This window comes from Cynara cardunculus (assembly GCF_001531365.2).
Source record: "Cynara cardunculus var. scolymus isolate 2C chromosome LG 15, CcrdV1, whole genome shotgun sequence".
Taxonomy (NCBI): domain Eukaryota; kingdom Viridiplantae; phylum Streptophyta; class Magnoliopsida; order Asterales; family Asteraceae; genus Cynara; species Cynara cardunculus.
In genome coordinates, this window is record NC_037542.1 from 16,334,518 (window position 1) to 16,357,208 (window position 22,691).

The 22,691-nt window shown below is 35.1% G+C and overlaps 1 protein-coding gene across 7 annotated transcripts; it reads right to left on the bottom strand.

The window, feature by feature from the left end:
* Positions 1 to 652: 652 nt before the first annotated feature.
* On the bottom strand, positions 653 to 19,151 carry LOC112527336 (protein unc-13 homolog). 7 transcript variants are annotated; one of them, XM_025137928.1, is made up of 26 exons: positions 18,931 to 19,151; positions 17,838 to 17,902; positions 16,613 to 16,883; positions 16,362 to 16,428; positions 16,015 to 16,165; positions 15,506 to 15,673; positions 14,781 to 14,870; positions 14,492 to 14,701; positions 14,269 to 14,370; positions 13,535 to 13,765; positions 13,125 to 13,205; positions 11,451 to 11,537; positions 11,181 to 11,366; positions 10,932 to 11,087; positions 9,166 to 9,258; positions 8,767 to 8,838; positions 7,788 to 7,905; positions 6,592 to 6,764; positions 5,754 to 5,835; positions 5,380 to 5,511; positions 4,428 to 4,534; positions 3,690 to 3,767; positions 3,521 to 3,616; positions 2,348 to 2,443; positions 2,068 to 2,251; positions 653 to 1,057 (listed from the first exon to the last, which is right to left on the bottom strand). In XM_025137928.1, the coding sequence occupies exons 1-26, from the start codon at positions 19,091 to 19,093 to the stop codon at positions 894 to 896; spliced, it is 3,423 nt and encodes a 1,140-aa protein (XP_024993696.1). In that variant the 5' UTR covers positions 19,094 to 19,151; the 3' UTR covers positions 653 to 893. The 7 variants fall into 7 exon arrangements, 5 of the variants coding, with proteins under 5 accessions (XP_024993696.1, XP_024993695.1, XP_024993694.1 ...); XM_025137927.1 differs by having other exon boundaries at positions 10,932 to 11,084; positions 13,086 to 13,205; XM_025137926.1 differs by having other exon boundaries at positions 13,086 to 13,205.
* Between the last annotated feature and the right edge of the window lie 3,540 nt (positions 19,152 to 22,691).

The window sequence follows — 22,691 nt, forward strand, 5'->3', positions numbered from 1 at the left end:
ACAATGAAAAATTAATAAAATATTCCTTTATGTCAATATTCTTTCCTATATGACCCTCTTATCAATGTATAAGATACCGTCATCTCTCTTATCAACATTCTTTCCTATATGACCCTTTCTAGATATAAATTAGTGTTTTGTAATACATTTTTAGAGGCATATTTGTAAAATTAATTAGAAATGTTGAAATCCCTTGCAACGCAATATGTGGCATATTCATAAGGAATGTAAAACATGTTATTTTTCTCATGAATGTTGTAACATATTCATCGTGAATATATGATTCATGATGAATAATGCGTTAATGAATGTGTAATTATTAATACTTCTATATTTAGCATGAATGTATTATTCATGATAAATATTCATTTTGAAGAACATACAACATGCTACAACTATGAACAATTCTCGGATTTCTAATCAATTTTGGGTTCTTCACAGAAATTCCATCTACCTTTTTATTTTGACATTTATTATACAATGTGTTTTATTCTCAGTTGTTTCATTGTGACAAAAAAACAGACAATATAATCAAGCTGAAAAACTAATTGTTAGGTTAAAATCTAACAGATTAGTTAATAAACTAGCTGATAAAAATATCTAAAGGAAACAGAAAAGGTCTCTAACCTTGTTGTAACATCATTTGAAGTAGTTTTTCAAGAACCGACTAACCAAATGAGATACTTTCGGTAACTCAAAAAATGATGCAGCTTATGGTTGTCAAACATGACGCTAAAAAGTCTCTCCCCACCTACTTCATTCAGACAGGATATATAAGCTACACTCTAGGCTAACTTGTGTGTTTTATGGTCACTTGTACACATTATGAATGAATAAAATGCCGAATGCGAAAATTGATATCTTGAGCGGTTTTATGAAAACATATGGAGCATCTAACTCCATCTAAATGAACCTCCTTGCACTTCCTGAAACCTCTTTTTTAACAATCTAAAGCTGCTGTTACCTTTCTCGCCCCATCGGGCTGATGCACTTTTTAAAAACTCGGCTCCAATCGGTGATTTTGGAGTTGGCTCGAACGATGGTGTATCAATATAATCTGCATATACAAGATAAATGAGAAAAATGCCAAAATTCCCCGGCCTATTTCAAAGATAAAGTTCAAACAACACCTAGGGCGTTTACCAAATGCTTACCGGGAAAGTATTTACTGGGTGCTACTTACCTTACTGGGTGAGCATGACAAGAATCGAGAATCTTACTAAGTAAGCGAGGAAAAAAGCTCTTACCAGTTAAATCTTACTAACAATCCATTTTGATGACCTAGAATGTTATCCGATATGGATAGATGATAAGTGAGGGTGGTGACGTTTTTTGGCGTTTGGTAAACTCCCCCTGAATAAAGTTTGTCATTTACATTTTTGGCTTCTTTCCATGCCCAAATAAGTTTACTTAATTTGGCCCTTGTGGCTTCTTTCAATCAATCAATCCACCTAATTGTCGTACTTTCTACCAAAAATTGCTTGACTCGATACAGGGGCCAAGAAAAAAAATTGCCTCCCCTACACTCTACATAGGATTTACAAATTTATGGTTCATGTCATCCCATAGGGCCTGTTCGGTACATGGGACAAGATAATACAAAAACTTGTACCAAGTTCGACACGACATTAGTCTAGGACTATCTCAGGAGCTGAGGGACACAAAAATGCGGTTTTCTGGTCCCACCAAAATAGGCGGAACAAAAATCAGGAAGACAAAACAAGATTGGTAAATTATTAAACTTACCCATGTCAAATTACAACCCTAAAACCTTCAACAATTCTTTCACCCGCCCACCTTACTCTCGCATGTCCAATCCAGTCCAATCTCGTCTCAAAACAAACACACCCTTACATTTATACCTTTTTTTGCTTTCACCACAAGAACATGAATATTACCGTGAAAAAAAATAGTGAAAATCCGCAGCTAGGAATCCGAAAAAGTTAACACCCTATAGCACTCTATTGATTTCAGATGCAATTAGCTAAAACTTAGACACGGCAAAGTTTTTTGGATAGCAACAAGTATAAAGTTCATGGAACTCAAGTTATGAAACAGAGCAAGTACCTGAAGATGCAGGCAAGTGATATTGCAATTTTAAGAACTTCGAGGCTTCTCTATCCTTCTTATGGCATAAAACCCGTATTAAGGTGTTAGCATCATCCAAGGATCTCTGTCCACTAATTCTCAATTCAAATCCTGTCGACAAGTATTCGCTTGCCATCATCAACATATGGATCACTGATTCAGCCTGTCACAACAGGCAAACAAAGAAAGAGTTCATGTCACTATCATAACCAGACAAATAATTCGAGAAAAACAAACTTCGGATGAAGGATGTGCATACATCTAGAGAGAAAAGGCTCAAAATTTGATGGGCAAGTTTTGATTCCACCTCGACTAGTGAACGTGGAAGACCTTCTCCATCAGCAACAAAAAGATCCTGAATCCAAAAGCAGCATTATTCATGTACACATAGATGAATCTTTTTTTTCAATCTGAGAAATCAAGTTCACCAAACTTGGGCAGAACATCCAAGTTTGTGCTACATCTAAACATTCTAAGGGGTTGTTTGGTTGGTTTTTCATCAAGTCTTGTATGGATAAAAATGTTTGTGTGGATTACTGTCTATAAAGATTGGAAAGATTTTTGTCTGGAAGGGTTTTTATGGATGGAAGAAGCATGTTCTGCAATTGGGAGGGGAAAGTTTGAAAAAAAAAACTTGGCTTTCTGCATCAAGCTCTATAAAAGCTTGAATAAGCCACTTTCTATATCATTAAGCCACTACCAAACAGTCATGTATAGCTGACCGAATTAGCTGTGAATCTCATTAAGCTGCTAACAAACAGACCCTAACTTTGACAACAAGCAAAGGTGGTGTTGGTTTAAGTTTATCGATTATCTTCATTTTCCCTTTTCATCTTTTTATCACATTTAATCTTACCACTCTCTTCTGTGGTTCACTCAATTTTGTATTACTTTATTATTGGTTGCAAACCCATGATTACACCAAATGTTATCTGGCCCCAACACGTAGTTCAACTGTTAAATCATATGTCCTTAATAAAGTGACTAGTTTAGCCCCTAAAACCATTCATGGTGAAAAGGTTATGGTATGAGAGACCCATGGTTAAAGCACTCAATCTGCTAAGTTCCAACAGTGCAATCCACATCTTTTTTTCAAATTAACATGCACATAAAAAAACATTTTTGAGCTTTATGTACCCTCTGGCTCTCTAGCAGGGGTTGTCTCATTAACACAAAAGTTACTACCAAAAGCACCACAAACTGAATAATAGTAGTCCTAAAACATTCTATTGTTTTTACTAATTTATTTCTAACATTTTTCTTGGTCTGATACAGAAAATGCAAAAAACTGAACGAACTGATACAGTCGGGGAAGCAAATTAGCTAAAATACAGAGTTGAGATTTACGAGAATGCATAGATCTAACATTTTTGTGTGTTCTTTCTCTATCCTAAACCTGTTTAATTTTCAAGAGTGAATATCAGCTTTGTACCTTTAACATATTAAGGTCATCTTCCATCATGGTGATATCTGAATCAGAAAATGCACAGGAAGGTCCTCCATCCAGCAGTACCCATACATAGCCTTCCTATATCATGAAAATTATTATATCAGAATTTGGAAAAAGACTTTCATAACAGCTCATGAAAGAACGATCATACCAGCGCCGCCCTACAAATACTAGCCACCACCATGTCTCTAAGTGCGTCATCAATTAGACCACATACATGGTTGAGGATCTGCAAATGCCAATCAGATTAAATATGTTCTGAAGAGAAATCTGGAAACTGTGAAGTTATAATTTTATAGAAGCCCAAAGAAACGAGCACAAGCATGCACCACACAGAGATGGTTTTTATATACACACATAAAATAAGACATACACATACTTAAGTTTATACATGTATAGCCATATATGCATGCATACATACATGTATATCTAAACTGTCTTATAATGCATTTAAGTGAATTCTTAAATTTCTAGAATACAACATCCATGAAGCATCAAGTATAAATCAGTACTGCAAGATTTACAATCAGAGAAACCGGACAATTAAGTGACATGATATATATAAACCACTAAGAGTTATAAAGAGTAGGTGCATGAGTTTTGGAAAACCACATCTCATTACTGATTCCTTTCCAAAATGATTTAGCATATCTAGCTATTTATGTACAAATGTGTATGATTATAGATGCTTGTAGTTTCTATTTTTTGTTCAAACATAAATTTCAGATATTGGTTTATAATTTTACTTTTCCAATATTGGTTTACAATATAATTTTACAATTCGCCGCATCGCACATGTACACATCTTATGATATATATGTATGTGTGTGTGTGTGCAAACATATATATATATATATATATATAGAGAGAGAGAGAGAGAGAGACTTACACTATCAAGTTGTGGAAGCAAATTTTCCAATCGAGCTCCTTCAACAGTACCATGATATAGACGGAAAAGAAATGAATCTCTCAAATCCCAGAAGATAATTTTGGTTCCTACAAGTTCAGCAAACAGAACTTCATGTGGGACTTGCCAGTTACAAAATCTAGAAACTCCATCCTTGGAGATGATATTTATAAGAAAAAGATAAAGAAATCAGCAGCAGGAGGAGAAAAGAAGTATTCTTTCAGCCGAGCACAAGAACTTGAATTACCTAGCTGTCCTAATTTATAGGTTCATTTAATATAGATAGATAATACACGCACTTCCTAATTTACCACTAGCAATTGATCATCATCAGCAGATCATGCCACCACTACCAAGAGTCTCGGTCAACTATACCAAGTAAAAGTAGGATGTAATTGTCCACAGAAGTCAAAATTTTGTAAATCGGTCTATTATCTGCTAAGAATGGGGTGGGTAAGATAGAGACAAATTGAAGGCATAAACTTTTCATTTCAGATGTTATGACTCCTCTAGAGCAGATGAGGACAGTAATGGAAGGTTTACGAGTCCTCTCTTCTTTCTAAAATCTTTAAATTTTTCATTCTTATTAAGAATTTTTAAGATCTTGGAGCACGGATAATGAAGGGCAAGTCAAACTTAAGATTAAGCAGAAATCTCAATATGCAGATTGGTGGTCATGGTGTAAACAAAATAACAGGCTTGGATCCATCAACTGGTCTGAGTTTTTTATTATCAACCTTGCAATTTCTGTGCTCATATTGAAACAGACCCTACTCTAAAGACCAGAACCAATTGGAGCCGAAACGCACCAAAATACATGAGATCTATTTGCAAATGGGAAGTTAGTCAGCAGTCTTTTAATATACTAAGAACCAAAACACATGTAAGGCACATGTCCACAAGTCGTAGGATGTGTTTGCGCTCATCAACTCACCAACTAAGTCACAGATTTTTCTGATAGCATCAGCTACGGAATCCCTGATGCTGTCAAAGGTTGCTACAAATAGTTCATCAACTGATTCACTATCTGTGAGTATAAAATCTGTAGTTCCTGGAGGTTCTTTACCTGCATAGAACAGAGTATTGTTGGTTATGAATATTGACATTATAGGAACCTTACCTTAATGATCCAAAATTAAATATATAAAGAACATATTCTAGAGAAGTACGGAAGGTTGGTGGGATAAGTATCACTCATTCATCTAAATAACAAGTAACTTATCACATGCCTTGAGGGAGGTAAGTATGGAAAGAAAAAGAATAGGACAGGCAGTAACCCTTTCACATCCACATAGAAACAGAGCTTACAGTCTCTACTATTTCCAGGTCCCATAGATGCCCATGACTTTTTAATGCCGTCTTCCAGTATATTAATTTGCTTCTGCATATACTGCATAGGATAACAAAATCATACCATTAAACACGACATTCATGGATGCATGCAAAGGCACAATCTCCATTACATATCAGTACATAAAGCTCAGAATTAGAGGCCCAGACAGATAAACACATTAATGCCAGAAACCACAGCAGAACGACCTCGTGTGTTTTAGCCTGTGATGTGATATTATATGGTCGATTACATGCCAAAGAACTAAGTAAATATAAAGAACTACAGGAAACACCATAAAGATTCTAACTGGCTAAGTCAGAAATTTTTAATGTAAAATAAGATAGTAGCAAGTTATCTACAAGGGAAAGACTTCATCCCAATGTAGAACGGGGAAAATAGTTGTTCGAGTCAGATAAAGTTATCTTGATGAAAACAATACTTATGTGATGTTACAGACAAGACATTTCCATAGTGGTTTATATTCGATCAGAATTTCTTTCAAGCGTTCAGCTTTAACCACTGTTAGATGCTCTACCAAAAGTGCATATGCACAAATGTCTTGAACATAAAAGAGAACATTTAAAAGAAAATATGTTATCGCGTTTTTATCATATGACCATCCCCCTAGAAGATGAAACAGAGAACTGAAACAGATGCTGCATCACAACGAACTTAAAGACCGAATAGGTCTTCAACAATATCATTATAAATATAAAAGCAGCTTCTCAGCAATCAACATAAGGACTGACTTGTGCAGGTAGGGTGATCTTCCTTGTAACAAACTGAGATTAGTTTAAGAAGATTGGCACTCACTTGAAGAGTGTTTAATCTGACACAGAGCTTGTTGACTGTCAACCCTCTCAATTTTTCGTCCACTTCCTCATCAAGAAGTACACTCTCAACCACCTTTTTCTTGACTATTGGGAACATTGTCTCCTTGTAACGAGTCAAAGGAGGAGCAGCAGGATATAGATGGTGCTTCTCAACTGCGTTCATAAAATATAATTATAACTAGATTGACAACAAATCTATTTAAGTTTGAATCCGATAAGAACCTAAAAGATAAGAAAACCATCACAAATTTCATTCATCACCATCAAATAACAATTAACCTAGAAAATGAGCATATAGTGTTAATTCTGGAGTATGATGCTGTTTGACGTTTATTATCACGCTTGCAGGACTTCGTGGGTGCAAGTGCCTTGGCAGGGGTAAATGTAAAATTTTGGCAAACTTTATCCCTTTCTCCTATATTATTAATAAAATTATGTAGATACAGATTCGATGATTAAAAGCATAAGATGACGTCTGAAGATATTGTGACAGCCAAATGACAAATAGAGTGAAGACTAGAGTGCATTCCTAGTCAGTGCAGGCTAAAATTGTGAAATATAAAATAACTGTAATGAGGGGAACGTATCCTAATTTGGGAGTAATAGCCTCCCCCCCCCCCCCCCCCCCCCCCCTCCCCCCTCAATGCTCTCATATCTAAGACCAACTCCTGTAGCATACTCCAATGATTCATTAGGTTAAATCTCTACATTCACCACTAATCCCCATGTTAGCATTAATCAACCCCTACCTTCCATAATGGTCCTCTTAGTACAAGCCTCCACTCGATGCCTGCCATCTAAATCCAACCATAAAGATCACAAAATCCTCTTAAGCGGAATTTCCTTTTTTCTCAACAGACGCCACCCACGCCTCTCAAATTTCCTAATTTATCAAAATCTGCATTTATAGTCTTCTATAGCTTGTCAAAGACAAGATTATGGAGAGGCGAAGAAACAGGTGGCATCAGTAGGTGAAAAGATTAGCTATTGCTATGAAAAACAAACTCAATTTAGCCGGTGGGTGGGTTTATAGGGCCTTCCGTCCTTGTTAAGCAATCAGTTGAAATTTTCAATAGCATACTTGCACTAGTATTTTGCCAAGGACCAATGAGAACTGAGAAGCCACAATAGATAGAATATTAATAAATTGCATTCTAGTATATAGACGTTTGGTACCTAACTGGCTAACCAATTTTAGCAAATAGCCATCCAGGGCATGGAAATTTATTGAAAGTAATGCTTGCAAGTGTGAGATATCCATTGGAAGACTTAGCCTGAATAATTGATCCACTGTCTGCAAAGCAAAGATGACACAACCACAAGAAAATCAAAGTGATTGACAGTTGTAGAAGATATGAAGAACATGGTAGTACTGAAAACATAAATATCCAAAAGAAGCCAGTGCATTTGATTAACATGCTGAAGCAAATAAACAAAGGTCCGTGAGCTGAACACTACTGAACTTGGTTAGGTATCAGGTTATATTTGTATGTTTTAAATCTGAGCTCAAATAAAGTTCTCTTTGATTGACTCGTCCAATATAATTTTCATTTCCTGTTGAATTATATGCCATCAAAAAATATGTTTGCTGACTTTTGCCAGGATAACAATTTTGTGAAAGTCTCTTATTTGCATTATAATATTTACACAATTTACTCAACAGGTTCTACCTATAAATTTAAACACTTCTTTGTCTAACCAATCCAGGAAATGCTCGTTATATAAAAAAAGAATGCTAAAACTCACTCCCCTCCAGGCACATTTTTTTTTATTTTTCAAATATTGAACTTAAACGAGTGTAACGTCACCTCAGCTTGAGTCAGCGGCAGCTTTGCCTATTTGTTTTGTGAAGAACATTCTGTGGCTCAAAATGAAAATCTTCGTATTCTTTTGGTAATTGTCAAAAAATATACCCAGGCACACAAGATGACCAAGAGAGAAAATGGCCAAGATATTATAGCACAAGACAAATAGAGAGCATTTACATTGCTATATGCTTAGTTTCTTCCAAATAAGAAAAACATAGAAAACAGCAATAAGCATTTTCTGGAAAGTAGTTTCACAAATGGAACCTAAACTTCTGCAGCTCGTCCCTTAAAATCAACATCTGCAAAGAGATTAAAATATAGCTTAATCTGTCTGTGATTCTACATACCTCCTCTACAATCCTAAAAACTTCCACAACTGAAGCTGCTTGTTTCTGTTGATTTGATAGGGGTTCCCAGACCTGAAACATGATAAAAGTATAATCCATACCTGAAACATGATAAAAGTATAATCCATAGATATAATACTGACGTGGTGATAGAATATCTAATATGTGAGCATGCAGACTAAATGATTAGGTTAATTCATTTCTACAACTCTTTGCATGAGGTAACATGATCAAAAAATTAGAAATGAGAAAAACAAAATTTTGGCCATAAAATAACTGATGAACTTGCTCTTTTAGTTCCTCATTCCTGCCTCCTTAAGAAACTGACTACTCCACTAAATCCATTTGAAAGAACATATGCAATAACAGATGCTCAGAATCAACAAAGTAAACTCCAACCTCAAGGTGGAATGCACGTCCTGTCCATTCCAGCATGCGTTCATGCTGCGAGATTAGCCAATCAAGCACGATCGGTCGGCTTATTTTATGAATCTGCATGAATTTAGCATGCAAAAAAGAGACTGGTCATTAGATGATCTAAATAACAATCCTATGGTCTCTACATATTCTGCAAGAATTTAAGAAACATACTCCAGAGAAATTACTAATATTTGGTGTCTACATTTGAACAAGTTAACATCTTTGACTGCCAACATAATTCACTTAATTTCAGTAGTGAATTGAACTTGATGACATTTATGGATCAGCTTGCTCCTTGTTCATAATTTAGGTTCAGATGCTTCCGTTACCATACTTATTTGAACTCACAAAAGATTGAAAAGCAAACTTAACAGTATGCTGGTATTGCCAGAACCAGAACTTTCATCTGAGTGGAGTAAACTTACAACTAGTTACCTCAAAATAATAACAAATGTGGTACAAGCAAATGACAGAACTTGACCTATTCACATGTGCTCTATACCAATGTGGTACAAGGAAATGACAATGAATCGCAATAACAAAAACCAAACCAAACAACCCCAGTACATCCCACACACAGTAGTCAGGGGAGAGTAAAATATTAGCAGACTTCTCTATCCCAAAGGATAAAGAGACTATTTCCATGAAGACCCCTGGCTTGTGGAAAAATCTTTTTTTCGAAAAAGATGTTTGCAATTTTTTTGGAACATAAGCAACCCCAAAAGAAATGTCAAAAAAACAAGAGATGAAGTATGCATCCTAACAACACAATAGCTCCAAATTTTGATATAACACAAGGTATAGTAAATTGCAGAAAGCATCAGATACTCTTGTATTGAAAGAGAAATTGCAAAAAGATAACACCAATATCGAGCAATATGTTAAAACCAAGACAGAACCAGCCAGTTGAACCATTGTCTGGGCCAAAAGCCAAGCTGTATCTAGCCAAAAACCACTTCTAGCAATAAATGTTGAAAGAAAACAAAATCTGCCAATTGTTCCATTCGACACACAAACCCATACGGATTTTAACCGAGTTAGCAGTGTAAGTTTTGTACTTGACAGTTGTATTAGACAAGCCCAATAGTAAAATATATAAAAATAGTAGTCATGACGAATTCTTAACTTTGTGGCGACATGCGACAATCAAGAAGAAGCATTCCATCATCATTAGAATAGCTTTCACTCTAAATCAAATTCTTAAAAAGTACTATAAAAGTGTATGTGTGTGTTAGAGTATGAAATTAACCAAGTTACTACCTGTAATCCTTCACCAAGTTCCAAAATAATTCACCTAGCTTTGTATATCCAAAGGGTATTTCAGATTTTAATATTAACAAGAATGTTTTAAGTTATAATATTCTAAAAATTCTATTATTATAATATCTTGTTGCAGTTTAACGTGAAATATCATTTATAATCTACAATCACATGAATCTTACTAATTTATTAGTTCACAAAAGTCAACATGTTTGACACTTAGAAGTCAAAATTCTGAGTTTACTGGGATGAGTAGAGTAATTTTAGCAATATCTTTACTGATTGGTGCTAAATGAAATCTTAAACTAGTTTTCTACACACATTTTCAAATAACTAAATATGAAAAAACTCACAAAGTTACGCATAAAAACTACGAATTCTTAATTTAAATATTAGTATATGTATTAAGTAATATCCATGATGTCACAATTTAGTAAGGTTAAACCATCAAAACCACAGGTATTAAGGTGCTGCAATACACCAACCTGATAGAAATCAATTTCATTAATGGAAAATGACCCAACACCATTTTCTTCATCTTCAGAATTGGGAGATCGAATCAAGTCAAGCTCCAAGTGATGAGCTGCAGAAAGCACTGATATAGCATCTTCAGAAAGGGATATGTCATCTAGAAATGGCTTCTACAAAACAAGTATAACCAATTTATAAAGGCTGTAAGAACTTCATAAAAATAAAACTAGGACAATTTTTCAACTTAATCATAGAAAACAAACCAGTCTTTTTCCATAAAACTGGTGCAAATGTCGGGAGACAACCATCCCTGCATCTGGACACCATTGGCAAAGGACAGGCGAATACAGAGACCGTTCTCTTTCATTGATCATTCTTAGTTCACTTGCAAGCAAAGCCAATGGATGCTTCCCCTCTAGTTTAGATATGAGGTTTATGGCATCTTCTACCTGACAGTCATCAATACTTTGGAATCATTGAAAAAACAGCTATCAATTCAGTCTTTTATAAAAGCCATTTATCAGGGAACTAACCCGCTTGCATGCAGCTTCAACAGATCTTTCAACATACACCCTAACCCTAAATGCAGCAGTCTCCCCGATAGCATCAGAATTTATAAGCTGCAAATTTGAGAAAGCATGCATTTACATTAGCACTAAAATACAGTAAAGTTCCTTGCCTCAAACTCCAGTAAAAAGAAAATACTGCTGCACCAGATGTTCTTAAAAATTCCACTTAGGTTTAGAAATTAGTCACATCATATTCAGCTTTGAGAGAGGAAACAGTTGTCCCAAAATGCTAGCTAGTCATGCTTTCCTAAAAAACTCATGATGTAGAGATTTTTATAGCCTAGTGTCATTGAACAAATACTCGTATTAAGCCATACAGAAAAAATCAGGTAATTTGAATATGTGATCTTCCTTGAAGCTTCTGTTAGATCTTTTGGGTCCAAATGAAATCAAGAGCCTTTCCAGAAGCAAGTTAAGAGGAACAGCACAAAGAAAGGAGGACACAAATGCCCATTGTGATACCCTGGTGGGTGGGCCCTACACATTCTCATTGCCCAACTCTCTCCAGCTGCATCAAGAAAGCTTTTGGCATTCTCTTCTTATCATATCCTAGCACTTGCCACAAATGCCACTGCAATGACATTTGAGTTTGTTGTATTTTCAAGGTTCATTATGTATTGTACCCTTCAACTTCTATTAAAACAATTTAATACAATCAATTTCTTTTGCATAAACCAAACCAGTTAAAATATATACTGAGCTAATCGGACTACTAAGATGCCTAACAAATGAAGGCTCAATATGGTAGTACCGCTCTATAAGAGGAAAGGTGGCCTGCGAAGTTGTGGTAACTATTGCAGTATAAAGTTACTTAGCCACACCTTTAAATTAAGGGAGCCAGTAAATTGAGGCCAGGGTGCAGCACGGAACAGAAAGGACGAGAACCAATTTGGTTCAATGCCAGGACGATTAACAAACGAGACAAACATCTCCTCAGACGCCTCATGGAGAAGTATAGAGAGCGTAGTAGGGGCTTACACTTGGTATTTTTATAGACTTGGAGAAGGGCTGCGTTAGCGTACTGCTAGATGTGATTTGGAAGTCTGGGGAAGAGGAGGGGTATCATAAATGTATGTAAGGGGATTCAGAATATGTACAGGCAATCGATGACATGTCAAGACACAGTGGGTACGACGGAATATTTCCAAGCGGAGATAGAGCTACACCAAGTATCAGCACTAAGCCTATTCCTAATTGCTGTAATTCTAGATGAGATTCCCTGAGAATGTCCCAAGGTGTATGTTATTTGCGAACGACATTGTGTTGGTAGCAGAGTCGCACGTGAAGGTGAACAAGTTGGAGCAATGGAGGGTTGCAATGGAAACACATTGCCTACGTATTAACCACTCTAAAAGTTAAATGGATGATATTGAGTAAGTGTCGTATTTCTTTTGACAGGTCGAGCTATTTGGTGAAAAACACATCGTCAGTTGATTCCGATGGTAAGCTGAAGGCAAGGACAAATTGACACAGAAAAGCCCCTATCCAAGCTGCACAATCGTGCCATTTCGTCATGAAATCAATTTTCTAACCAATGATATGCATCAGTATTTCAGCAAATCTCCGTTGTAAGCCAACTGAGCGGACTTATTCCCTAACCTGGAAAAGAAAATCAAAAGACTTGGCAGATGGACCAACCTTGACTTTGTTGCCTGTACCAGAATTATCTGTTCCAACAGCCAAGCCCATGGAAACCAGCCTCTGGAAGAAAGACGATTTCTGAGGAGGGATTATAACCAAAAAGAGAACAATAATTAGATGCTAAAGCTAAAAACAACAAAAACAAAGTGCAAGTTTAAAGACAAAAAAGTTTAAAGGGAAAGCAACATAACACAGTCACAGCTCTAGTTTAGAGTGCGAGCAGAAAAGAAAATGAAAATAAAGAACTGGACATACGAGTGACCTATGAGAGTTAACTGCACATCGCAATTTGCAGGAATGGAGTTACAATTCAATGCAAACTACAAACATAGCATAGGTATGTAGGGAAGGGGAGAGCAAAGTAGTAGTAAATGCTTGCAGAAAGTATAACGGAAACAGAAAATGACCTCACTGAAATGTAGGTGATAATCTTGCAGTCTTCTGTCACACCACACATTTATTGATCGAAATATTGCTTGCACCAAGCTCAATCTGGTTTCAGTACCATTGTAGACAACCATACACATTAGGTTGTCCTTACAATGGTCCTCGTTTCCTTTGTCATAATTAGCAGACAAAACTTTCTGCACTTGAAGGTTCGCCTGATCAAGAAGTAGCATTTCTTCTGTCTCGATGAACTTCAAAGCAAACAAAAATATTAGAATTCGTAAGTTAAAGTACATAGTCAGCAATTGTATACGCATTGTTAGCATCAAATATTTCAATGAAAGTGATGATCCAACTTTGTGTAAAGTACATGCTCATATAGTCCGGAAATGGTATGTTATTCAGATCTGCCCCTATAATTCTAGCATAGACAATTATTTTTCACTTTGATGGGTGGAAAAGAAGAATGAACCGAAAGCTCTCTTCTCCATCTAGTAGGATCGAGAATTTGTGAAGTGAAACTGGGCTTTGATTTTATAAAGTCATGAGACTCGAGCCATTCTAAGCTTTTGTATGGGACATAGAGGGCTTGAAAAGCATAGAAATGTATCCTTATCTTAAAGGGCCAACACTTGATGCATATTAACAATAGAGACAACTGAATTAGTTTTCTCCACATGTCATATGCACACATGCATAACTTGGACATGCCCTGTCCTTCAAAGAGTTTGTTTCATAAGCCTAGAATTTGTACCTGCTGAAAGAGCACCCATCCATACAAAGCATCATGCATTTTCTGAGTTATGCCTAGTGTAGCCCAAGTCAACTTGATAAGCTTTAAATATTCAGCATGTTCCTGTTACAAGATCAAATGATGAATATCAAGAATCAAACCAATTGAAGCAGCATTAGCAACGGCAATAAATCTAACTACTGTGATTGACACTCGACTTAATGACAATGGCACAAGTGTACACCTCGATGAGTTGGCCTTCATCCAGAATGTCAAATACTCCAAACAGCAACTTCTCATAGAGTCTTATATTTAAGTGATAACCAGCATTCCAGTAAGATGATCCACCTTGAATACTAGAACTCCCCTGCATAGATGAGAGCAACGATGCAACCTGTCTGATAGCTAGTAGGACTTCCGAACGTTCAGCAGGAGTCATGATGATGTTCCATTCCTACATTTGCCAAACAACTAGTCCCAATGAACACTGAACTCAGACATGTTCATGTATGCCAAGTAAGAGATGAACATACCTCTGGATTCCTGATCTTGTCAAGTAAAATGCCAAGTTCTTGCATTTCAGGATAACTGACCGATGAGAAAAGTTCTTCCAGAACATTTGCCTGTATGGAAATATTTTCGAAGTTATAGCAACAATAAATCATTAATCGGATCAGCAATCACTCGGTGTCAATTTAATTTATTGTCCTGAAAGCTAATTAGCCCAAATAACGAATATGATCCATAATGACAATCCAAAGAATGAGTATTTAAAATTTGTGTTTTGGAACTAGATAAGTTAAATCATTGGAACTACAGGCAAATATGAACACCATCAAACGACTTGCACCTCCAGCATACACAAGTAAAATCAAACACTTACACATCATATGGCTAGTTTCAAAATTGACTAGAAAAGTCAGACCTAACCCATCAGAAAACCAAATTGTTATAGGCCCCAGCTTTAGTATTTGAGACAAGCACAAACTTATAAGTCAATGTTAAGAATCTGAGTGAAACGTCCTATGATCTGTAGGCATCTTTTCACTAAAAAGTACGGTAACACTTGTGTTGGTGGGTATAAATGCACTCACTAAATTGATTTCAACAATGAAAAATCTAATGTAGCTTTAAATCAGGCAAAGCCATGGTAATAGCATAGCATGAAATGTCTACTAGTGTCCACATGTGTTCTATGCAACAGCACAAGGCTCGCCGTATCCAATAACAATAGAACATAACAAGACATTGGTCGTACCTGGCGTTTCCTCCATTGTGTGTAAGACCTTTCAACCAGAAAATCATTCTGTTGTATGCCACTTAAGAGCTCAATTGAGATTTGAGGAATATCAACCTGTACATGTAATTTCCTCATAGAAAACTGCATCAACCTTTGCCTAATGCATTCATCCATTGCTTCTGATATCTAGAAAAAGGACATCCATTATTCCAATAACATCAACATTGACCAACTACACCAGCAGAACAGTGTGCAAAACATGTGCAAGCTGTTATTTAACTTGTGTTCAATTGTTGGTAGAAAAATATTAGCAAACTGAGTAGTACCTTTATACCAATCAATAGATCATCAAGGCTAGAGTGGATTAGCAAAGGTATGTTTAAATCATAAAGTAACCCATATTGAATTTCTGACATGTTTTAGAGGTTAAACTGATGCACAAACATTGTTCCAAAATGGGCTAGATTATTCTCTCTTATCTCAATTTTTTTCTTCTTCTTATGATGAAGAATCGAGAAATTGCTCACCTGCATTTGAACGCGAATGGTGTCAATGTGCTCGAAATGGTTTTCAACAGAGTGGGACCTGTGGTGTCTTCTATCCCTTCTACTTTTTAACCCAGTCAGAAATCTAGAGCCCTTATCTTTCTTCGGGTTCTCCAAAGAATGAATTGCAATCCTAGTGTTTGATATAAACAAAACAGATAAGAAATGAACAGGGTAAAACTCAGATATTCACACCATATCATGAGGTGAATAAGCATAGAAGATTAGAAACAGCCAATAGCATTTTTAACACACAAAAAATTAACTAAAGATGGGATATTTACACATATGTGTGTGTGTGTAGAGAGAGAGAGAGAGAGAGAGATTACCCAGAAAAAGCAATGCATGAAAGCAGTACTTCATAGGCTGATTCCCGTAAGTCATCATCCGATAACCCTTAAAAGTTACTACAACTATGTATCAGTCACTTAAATAATGGATAGGAAGCTATTTAACAAACAGAACTAACAGGAAGGAATTGAAAAACAACAAAATCATAGACCACCAAAAAGTGAAACAATCACAGTAGGTTCCATCACAGCATCTAGTTATAAGATTGAAGAGGTTACCAAACAAATACCTGTTCTTAAAGCAGGGAGTCCTAGAGAAGGTATGTCCGTCTTCTTTGCAAAATTTGAACTTGAAGGTACGGTATATGAATGATTTACCCCACAATCATACCCAGTAATAGTTGCTTCCAAACCAGTGAAGGAATCTGGGGGGGTAGACATATGCGGTCTATCACGGTGAGCACGGTTGGTCTCAACTGAGGGTGGTACACGTCGAGGTGGAGATCCAGCAGAGTCTGGTGCAGACAGAAGAAAAAATGAATCCCCTGATTGGGAGTGTATCTGTGGAATAGCCCAAATAAAATATCACAAAGTTGGTCAGCTTTGAGAACAACAATGCAGCTTTTTAAGAAGAAAATAATAATGACTGTCATATTCATAAGAAAAACCGGTAAATTAGTTGTTTCTATGCCTAGTTTTCCAGCACACCCTAACCACTAGATGTTGAAAAGAAAATGTCCGTCTAAAGGAAAATATATAACAAAAAGAAAGTTTGCAAACTGCTTCACCAGTTGTCAAGGACTTCAAGTAATTAATAGAAAAAAAATTGTTGTGCGGAAAATAGGTTGCCAAATACAAGTCAACAGAGAATATAAATGACCATTGATCTACTAAGCAAAAGATAGCCCTTCCAAGAGTCCACTATATCTGCAAATGGCAAAGATGATGATCCTAAATGAATGATTGTCCAAAAAGTTCTCTTAAATTCTTTCAGTACGCAGATCTATCCTCTACCGGAAAGAGTAGAGCGGATGTTTTCATGAAGACCCGGCTGCGACTAGCTTGGAAAAACGACGATTTTTGGAAGAAAAACTGAGACTAGTAAACAGTAAGCAACATAAAAGATAGAAAACTTCCAATATCAGTGGTTCTGTAATTAGCTCTTACCCAGCATCCATCAAGTCCACAACAAAATAAAACCCTACATAACAATATAGATTCCATAATATGTGCAATAAAGTTCAATATAAGCACATATGCACAAATTTATTCCGCAATATGCTACAAGGCGAACAACAGCTGCAGAAGCAGCTGCAACAGAACTAGTAAGTTAAAACAGAGATTGACAAAGAGGTGAGGCAATAAAGCTCTGGCCTTTTTTGCAAAATTCCAAAGAGACAAAATGCATAACATCTGGAACGGTTTATAATGATATTAATAACACCCTGCCAATCAAGAAATCCTTGGTCCTATCTAGTTTGATGAAACACCAGAAACAACATGTTAAAGCCTTACCATTGTCGGAAACATAGATTCATCAGTGTGCTTCATAGTTGCTTTAGAAATGTCAAACGCTCCACCTAATCGCACGAAGATGTCAGGAAATACCAGGAAGTTCAGGCAAAGTTATACTCGTAAGCATAGTCAATTGTTTCCAGACGTATGAAGCTATAAATTCAGTATTGGTGGTGTGATATTAGACATGACAGTTAAAAAGTAACTGTTTCTATGCAACTAAATAGTCCAAACACTCCCAACAGTATGGATGTGACTTTTCTGAAAGGCTAAAAACATATATCAAAATTTTGGGACGGTGTATAATCATTTTTCTAAAAATAATAAAAAGTAGGAGGTCAAATAAACAAAAGAAAAGAAATATGAAAAACATGAAGATTAACACAAAATTGGTTTTAGAATTCATCACTATAAGAACTTTTTTTCTTTCTTTCCTTACACTATAATATACCCACATTTTCTGAGAGACAGGTCAGGCTTACTTATTTGACAGTTAAATGTGAGTATTTGTGGAGTATTATATTCAATCATGGGTGGAATGAAAGGACTACTCTAAAGAGTAAAACAATTGACCTCTACACGTTTGACCAAACCCTAACCAGATACCAGAAACAATACTCTCAACAAGTACGTCTCTCCTCCCTTCATTAGCATTTATGTTAGACATAAATCACATTATAATCCAATTTATTTCATTAGTCATCAGTAGCCAATGACTACTACCCATTAAAATTTCAATTTCTTAATTATACAGTGTCAGTGTATCACCCCCTCGGCTCCAAAGACAGATACGCTTTTAGACTTCAATCATCAACCATGCTTACTTTCAACTTCAAATTTGATATTAATAAACATGCTAACCAGTAACCACAGTAAACTTTACACCCGACCGAAGTACTAGAAATCATAAACTCGATGCTAAATTTGAAACAAAAACAACCAAGCTCCAGTTGAACTTATGAAGCTATCTACGTTAAAACTCAAAACCATTGACTCATACAATTGCTTTTACCTTGTGTTTAGCTTACAAAATTAGATTACTCGATCACTAAAAACATGCTTAAAAATGAAATAAACTAACGAGGTAACTTACCGCCGGATTGTATGCATTCGAGGACATAATCAGCGCTGATAGCATCAAAATCGAAATCGGAAGCAGAAGAAGTTGGAACATCTGAGATCAAACCTGATGAGAGTATGAAATCGAGGAGGTTCCGGCGATCGTGACGGTAGCGCTGCAGCAGAGAAGAGTCCATTAAAGTAATTTGGGATTCTCCGCTCTCATGTTCGGAGTGTACAACCAAACGATGCGCAAAAGAGAAAAGATGATTTTTGGAGAGGCGCGAAGATACCAGACGGCGTAAGGCCGGATTCCTTGACCTTTTGCACGCTTTTCGCTTTCCCTTTTTACCCCCCTCTTTGAACGGTCAGCCTACAGGTACCATCAATAATTAATTACTCAAAATATCTTTTTAATAAGGGTAGTGTCTATTTATACCCCTGTAATTTTAATTTTAAAATATAATATATTTTTTTATTAAATGAGTACCCAATATGTTCCCCAAATCCATCAAGGATTAGTCGAGACAGGGCGAGGATTGGAGATGTATTATCTGTTCAATATCCACCACGTTTCCATCCTTGTATCTGAGTGACTTAGAGAGTAAGAACTAGGTGTATGTGAGTTAAATGTATGATAGTAACTCATTTAATAATAATAATGGAAATTGACCAAAATAGTCAATCTTTCCAACCAAATTCACTTTTTATTCATTTTTTCAATCAAATTCTCATTTTAGTTGGAGTTTATGTAAAAGAATAACGCATTTGGGTAAACCTGTTTTCAAATTTAAAAGAACTTTACGTAGATTTGCGTAAAAAATTGTGTAAGGATCCCATTTGAGTAAAGAATTTGCATAAAGATCGTCATTTCCGTAAAGAAATTTTTTTCCTTTAATCTGAAAGGACTTTACGCAGATACGTAAAATATTAACTTTGGCTAAAATGAAAACTTCAATGTCAAAAATGACTAAAAAGTGAATTTGGTTATGATTAGTTTATTTTGGTCAAGTTACGTTATAAATGGTGTGAGGATATGAAACTTTCATTCTAACTTTCTCATAATATTTATATTTTTTGAATTTTGAAAGATAAAATAAAAAAGAAAGGGAGTAAAAGAAAATATAAAAAAGGTAACAAAATATTTATATTTGTGTTATATAGAACAAAAGGAAAAGAATGAAATAGAAAGAGATATAATAATTTTTTATTTTTTTAGAGGACGATAAATGAAAGAAAGAATATAATTGATGGGTAGATCTGTAATTTAAATATTTTTTTTTAATAATGTTAGTCTTATTATTTGACCTGGCCTTATATGTCTCTAATAAACAACGATGATGAATAATTTAAATTCATTTAAAAATAAATAAAATTATTGATATATATATATATATATATATGTGTACGCACGTATCTAATAAAAAATTTAAACCTTAAAGTTAGTTTTGTTTAAAGTAAAAAAATTGTGTATATTAACGGCGTCATATCTTAAACATACACCATGAGAATTAATGAAACATAAGAAAAAGTGTTTTGTCGTTTAAGTGCCACCACAACGCATTTTTTAGAAACTCGTTTAATTCACAAATATTTAAGAAAAAATCATTAAAAAAAGTACGGTATTACCTTTGCAAACAAAATATAATGTTATGTCAAATAGTTTATAATTTGTGTCATGACGAGATTGTGACTAACGTACAAAATGCATGATTTTATCGTCCCAATTATCACGTTTAAAATAAACAGATATAAAATATTGAGTTTTGTCAAGTAAGAGATAAGAGAGCTTAAAATGAAGTCATTTCATGGTTTAAAAAAATTAATATAATTATGTAATAAGTATTTGGAAATCGGATGTATTGAAACTTTTTTTTTACTACGGTCACGTTATCGTTGATATTATAATGTATCTTCAAGCTTATAATTATTGGGTTGTAGACATAAAGTTCGATAGATACAAACCGCATAAACTACACCACATCTCAAGGTTTTTTTGCGGTTTTGTACCTACCGAACTTTACGTTTACAATCCAGTAATTATACATGTGGTGCAATTTTTTGCGGTTGGAGGGTTATGCGCAAACTGCACTGCGAATATCCCTAATTAATATTATGTGGCGGGTGCCTTAGATGCACCTCTATATGTCATTAAATGCATCATACATGCTAATTTTCATCTCATGTATGACAAAACTCACTTTTTATATTTTCAATATATGATTTTATCTCATTTTAATATACAAATGAATACATATATCTAGGGGTGCTCACGGCCCGGGTTGATCGGTTTGGAGCCGTTTTAGTAACCCAACCCAATGTTGGCGGTTTGAAAATTTTCAACCCAACCCAACCCAAACAAAAGTTCAACCCAACCCAACCCAACCCGTTCGGGTTGGTCGGGTTGATCGGGTTGTGTTTAAACAATGTAAAATCACATAAAAATAAAGGAAACTTTCCTTTGAAATACGACCGACTATTCAAGATAATATGCAAGTTCATCAAATATTTAGATATTACAATAAAAATATTCAAACCAAATGATAATACATCAATCAACAACAATAGTTTTAGACGTTTCCAACCCCGATGCTTTCGCTTTCTTGACGTTGAGGTTGGTCATGTAATGATTGTCATCTATAATTCAAAGCTAAAGTTAAGGTCGGGTTCATCGGGTTGGTCGGGTTTTTTTGGGCCTGACCCGATGTCAACCCAATAAGGTCGGGTTGGCTAATTTTTTTATCGATCATGCATCGGGTTACCTCGGGTTGGGTGTTTTTTTTAAAATTCGGGTTGGGTTGGTCGGGTTCATCGGGTTTTTGAGCACCCCTACATATATCATTACTTGTACGTATATATATATGTTTTTTTTTAGTAAAACGTAAAAATTATCAAAGAGAACAAAGTAAATACATTTTTCAAAAAAAAATAAAAATTATTAACCTGGATATCCAACCCGTTATGTGAGCTGACTAATCCCAGTGCGAGTACCTGCTTTGTAGATAGCCCGGAGTAATCGCATTTGAACTTTCGTGGCCACAAGGGGATCTGTGTTCCTCATTTGATTTGAACCTAGGACTTCCATCTTGCTTTATGTTATTTTCATGTTGTAACGGTATCGTCGTTAACGTTGTCACATTTACCATGACCATAATAGAAATTTGGAAACTATTAAATAAGATTTTGTTTTGTGTGAAGATACTATTACAAAATTAGGTTTATAGAATGCCGAAAATTGAGTGTTTTATAAGATTTAATTTATAATATCAAAAAAATAAAGTGTTTCATCTAAATATACTCCATTATATTAAAGACTTTTCAATATAAATGATGGACAAAATCATTCACATAAAAATGGCGGAATTACTTAAAAGATTCTCTGATACTAAGATAATTACTATTTATTGTCAGCATGTTCATAATCAACAAGAAAAGATGGATCATGAGCGATATCACTATAGTTTTGGTCAACCTCATATCTATTTAAGGCTATGTTTAACAAACTAACTGATAAGTTAGTTAGTACTTATAGGTTAGTAGATAAACAAATCATGTTTGACAAAAACTAGTTGATAAGAATGTAAAATGATCAAGAATGACATATTGATAAATTAATCATTTGTGATATTTCAAAATATAATTGAAATAATCTCTAATAATACAATATATCAACTAATACAAATAAGATGGTAAAAAAATTAAAAATTATAATATACAATATTTATATTATAAATAAAATTTTGAACTAAACAATTACATAAAAAAAAAAGATAAATTACATGAAAAATTAACGTA

Bases quoted from the DNA above. Each gene is read 5' to 3' on its own strand.
- LOC112527336 (XM_025137926.1), bottom strand. From the start codon at position 19,093: ATGGACTCTTCTCTGCTGCAGCGCTACCGTCACGATCGCCGGAACCTC. The intron at 16,429-16,612 runs GTATTTGTTTGG...GTAACTTTTAAG, and splicing joins ACTCCCTGCTTTAAGAACAG to GGTTATCGGATGATGACTTA. The intron at 2,252-2,347 runs GTATGCACATCC...CTGTTGTGACAG, and splicing joins TGAGCCTTTTCTCTCTAGAT to GCTGAATCAGTGATCCATAT.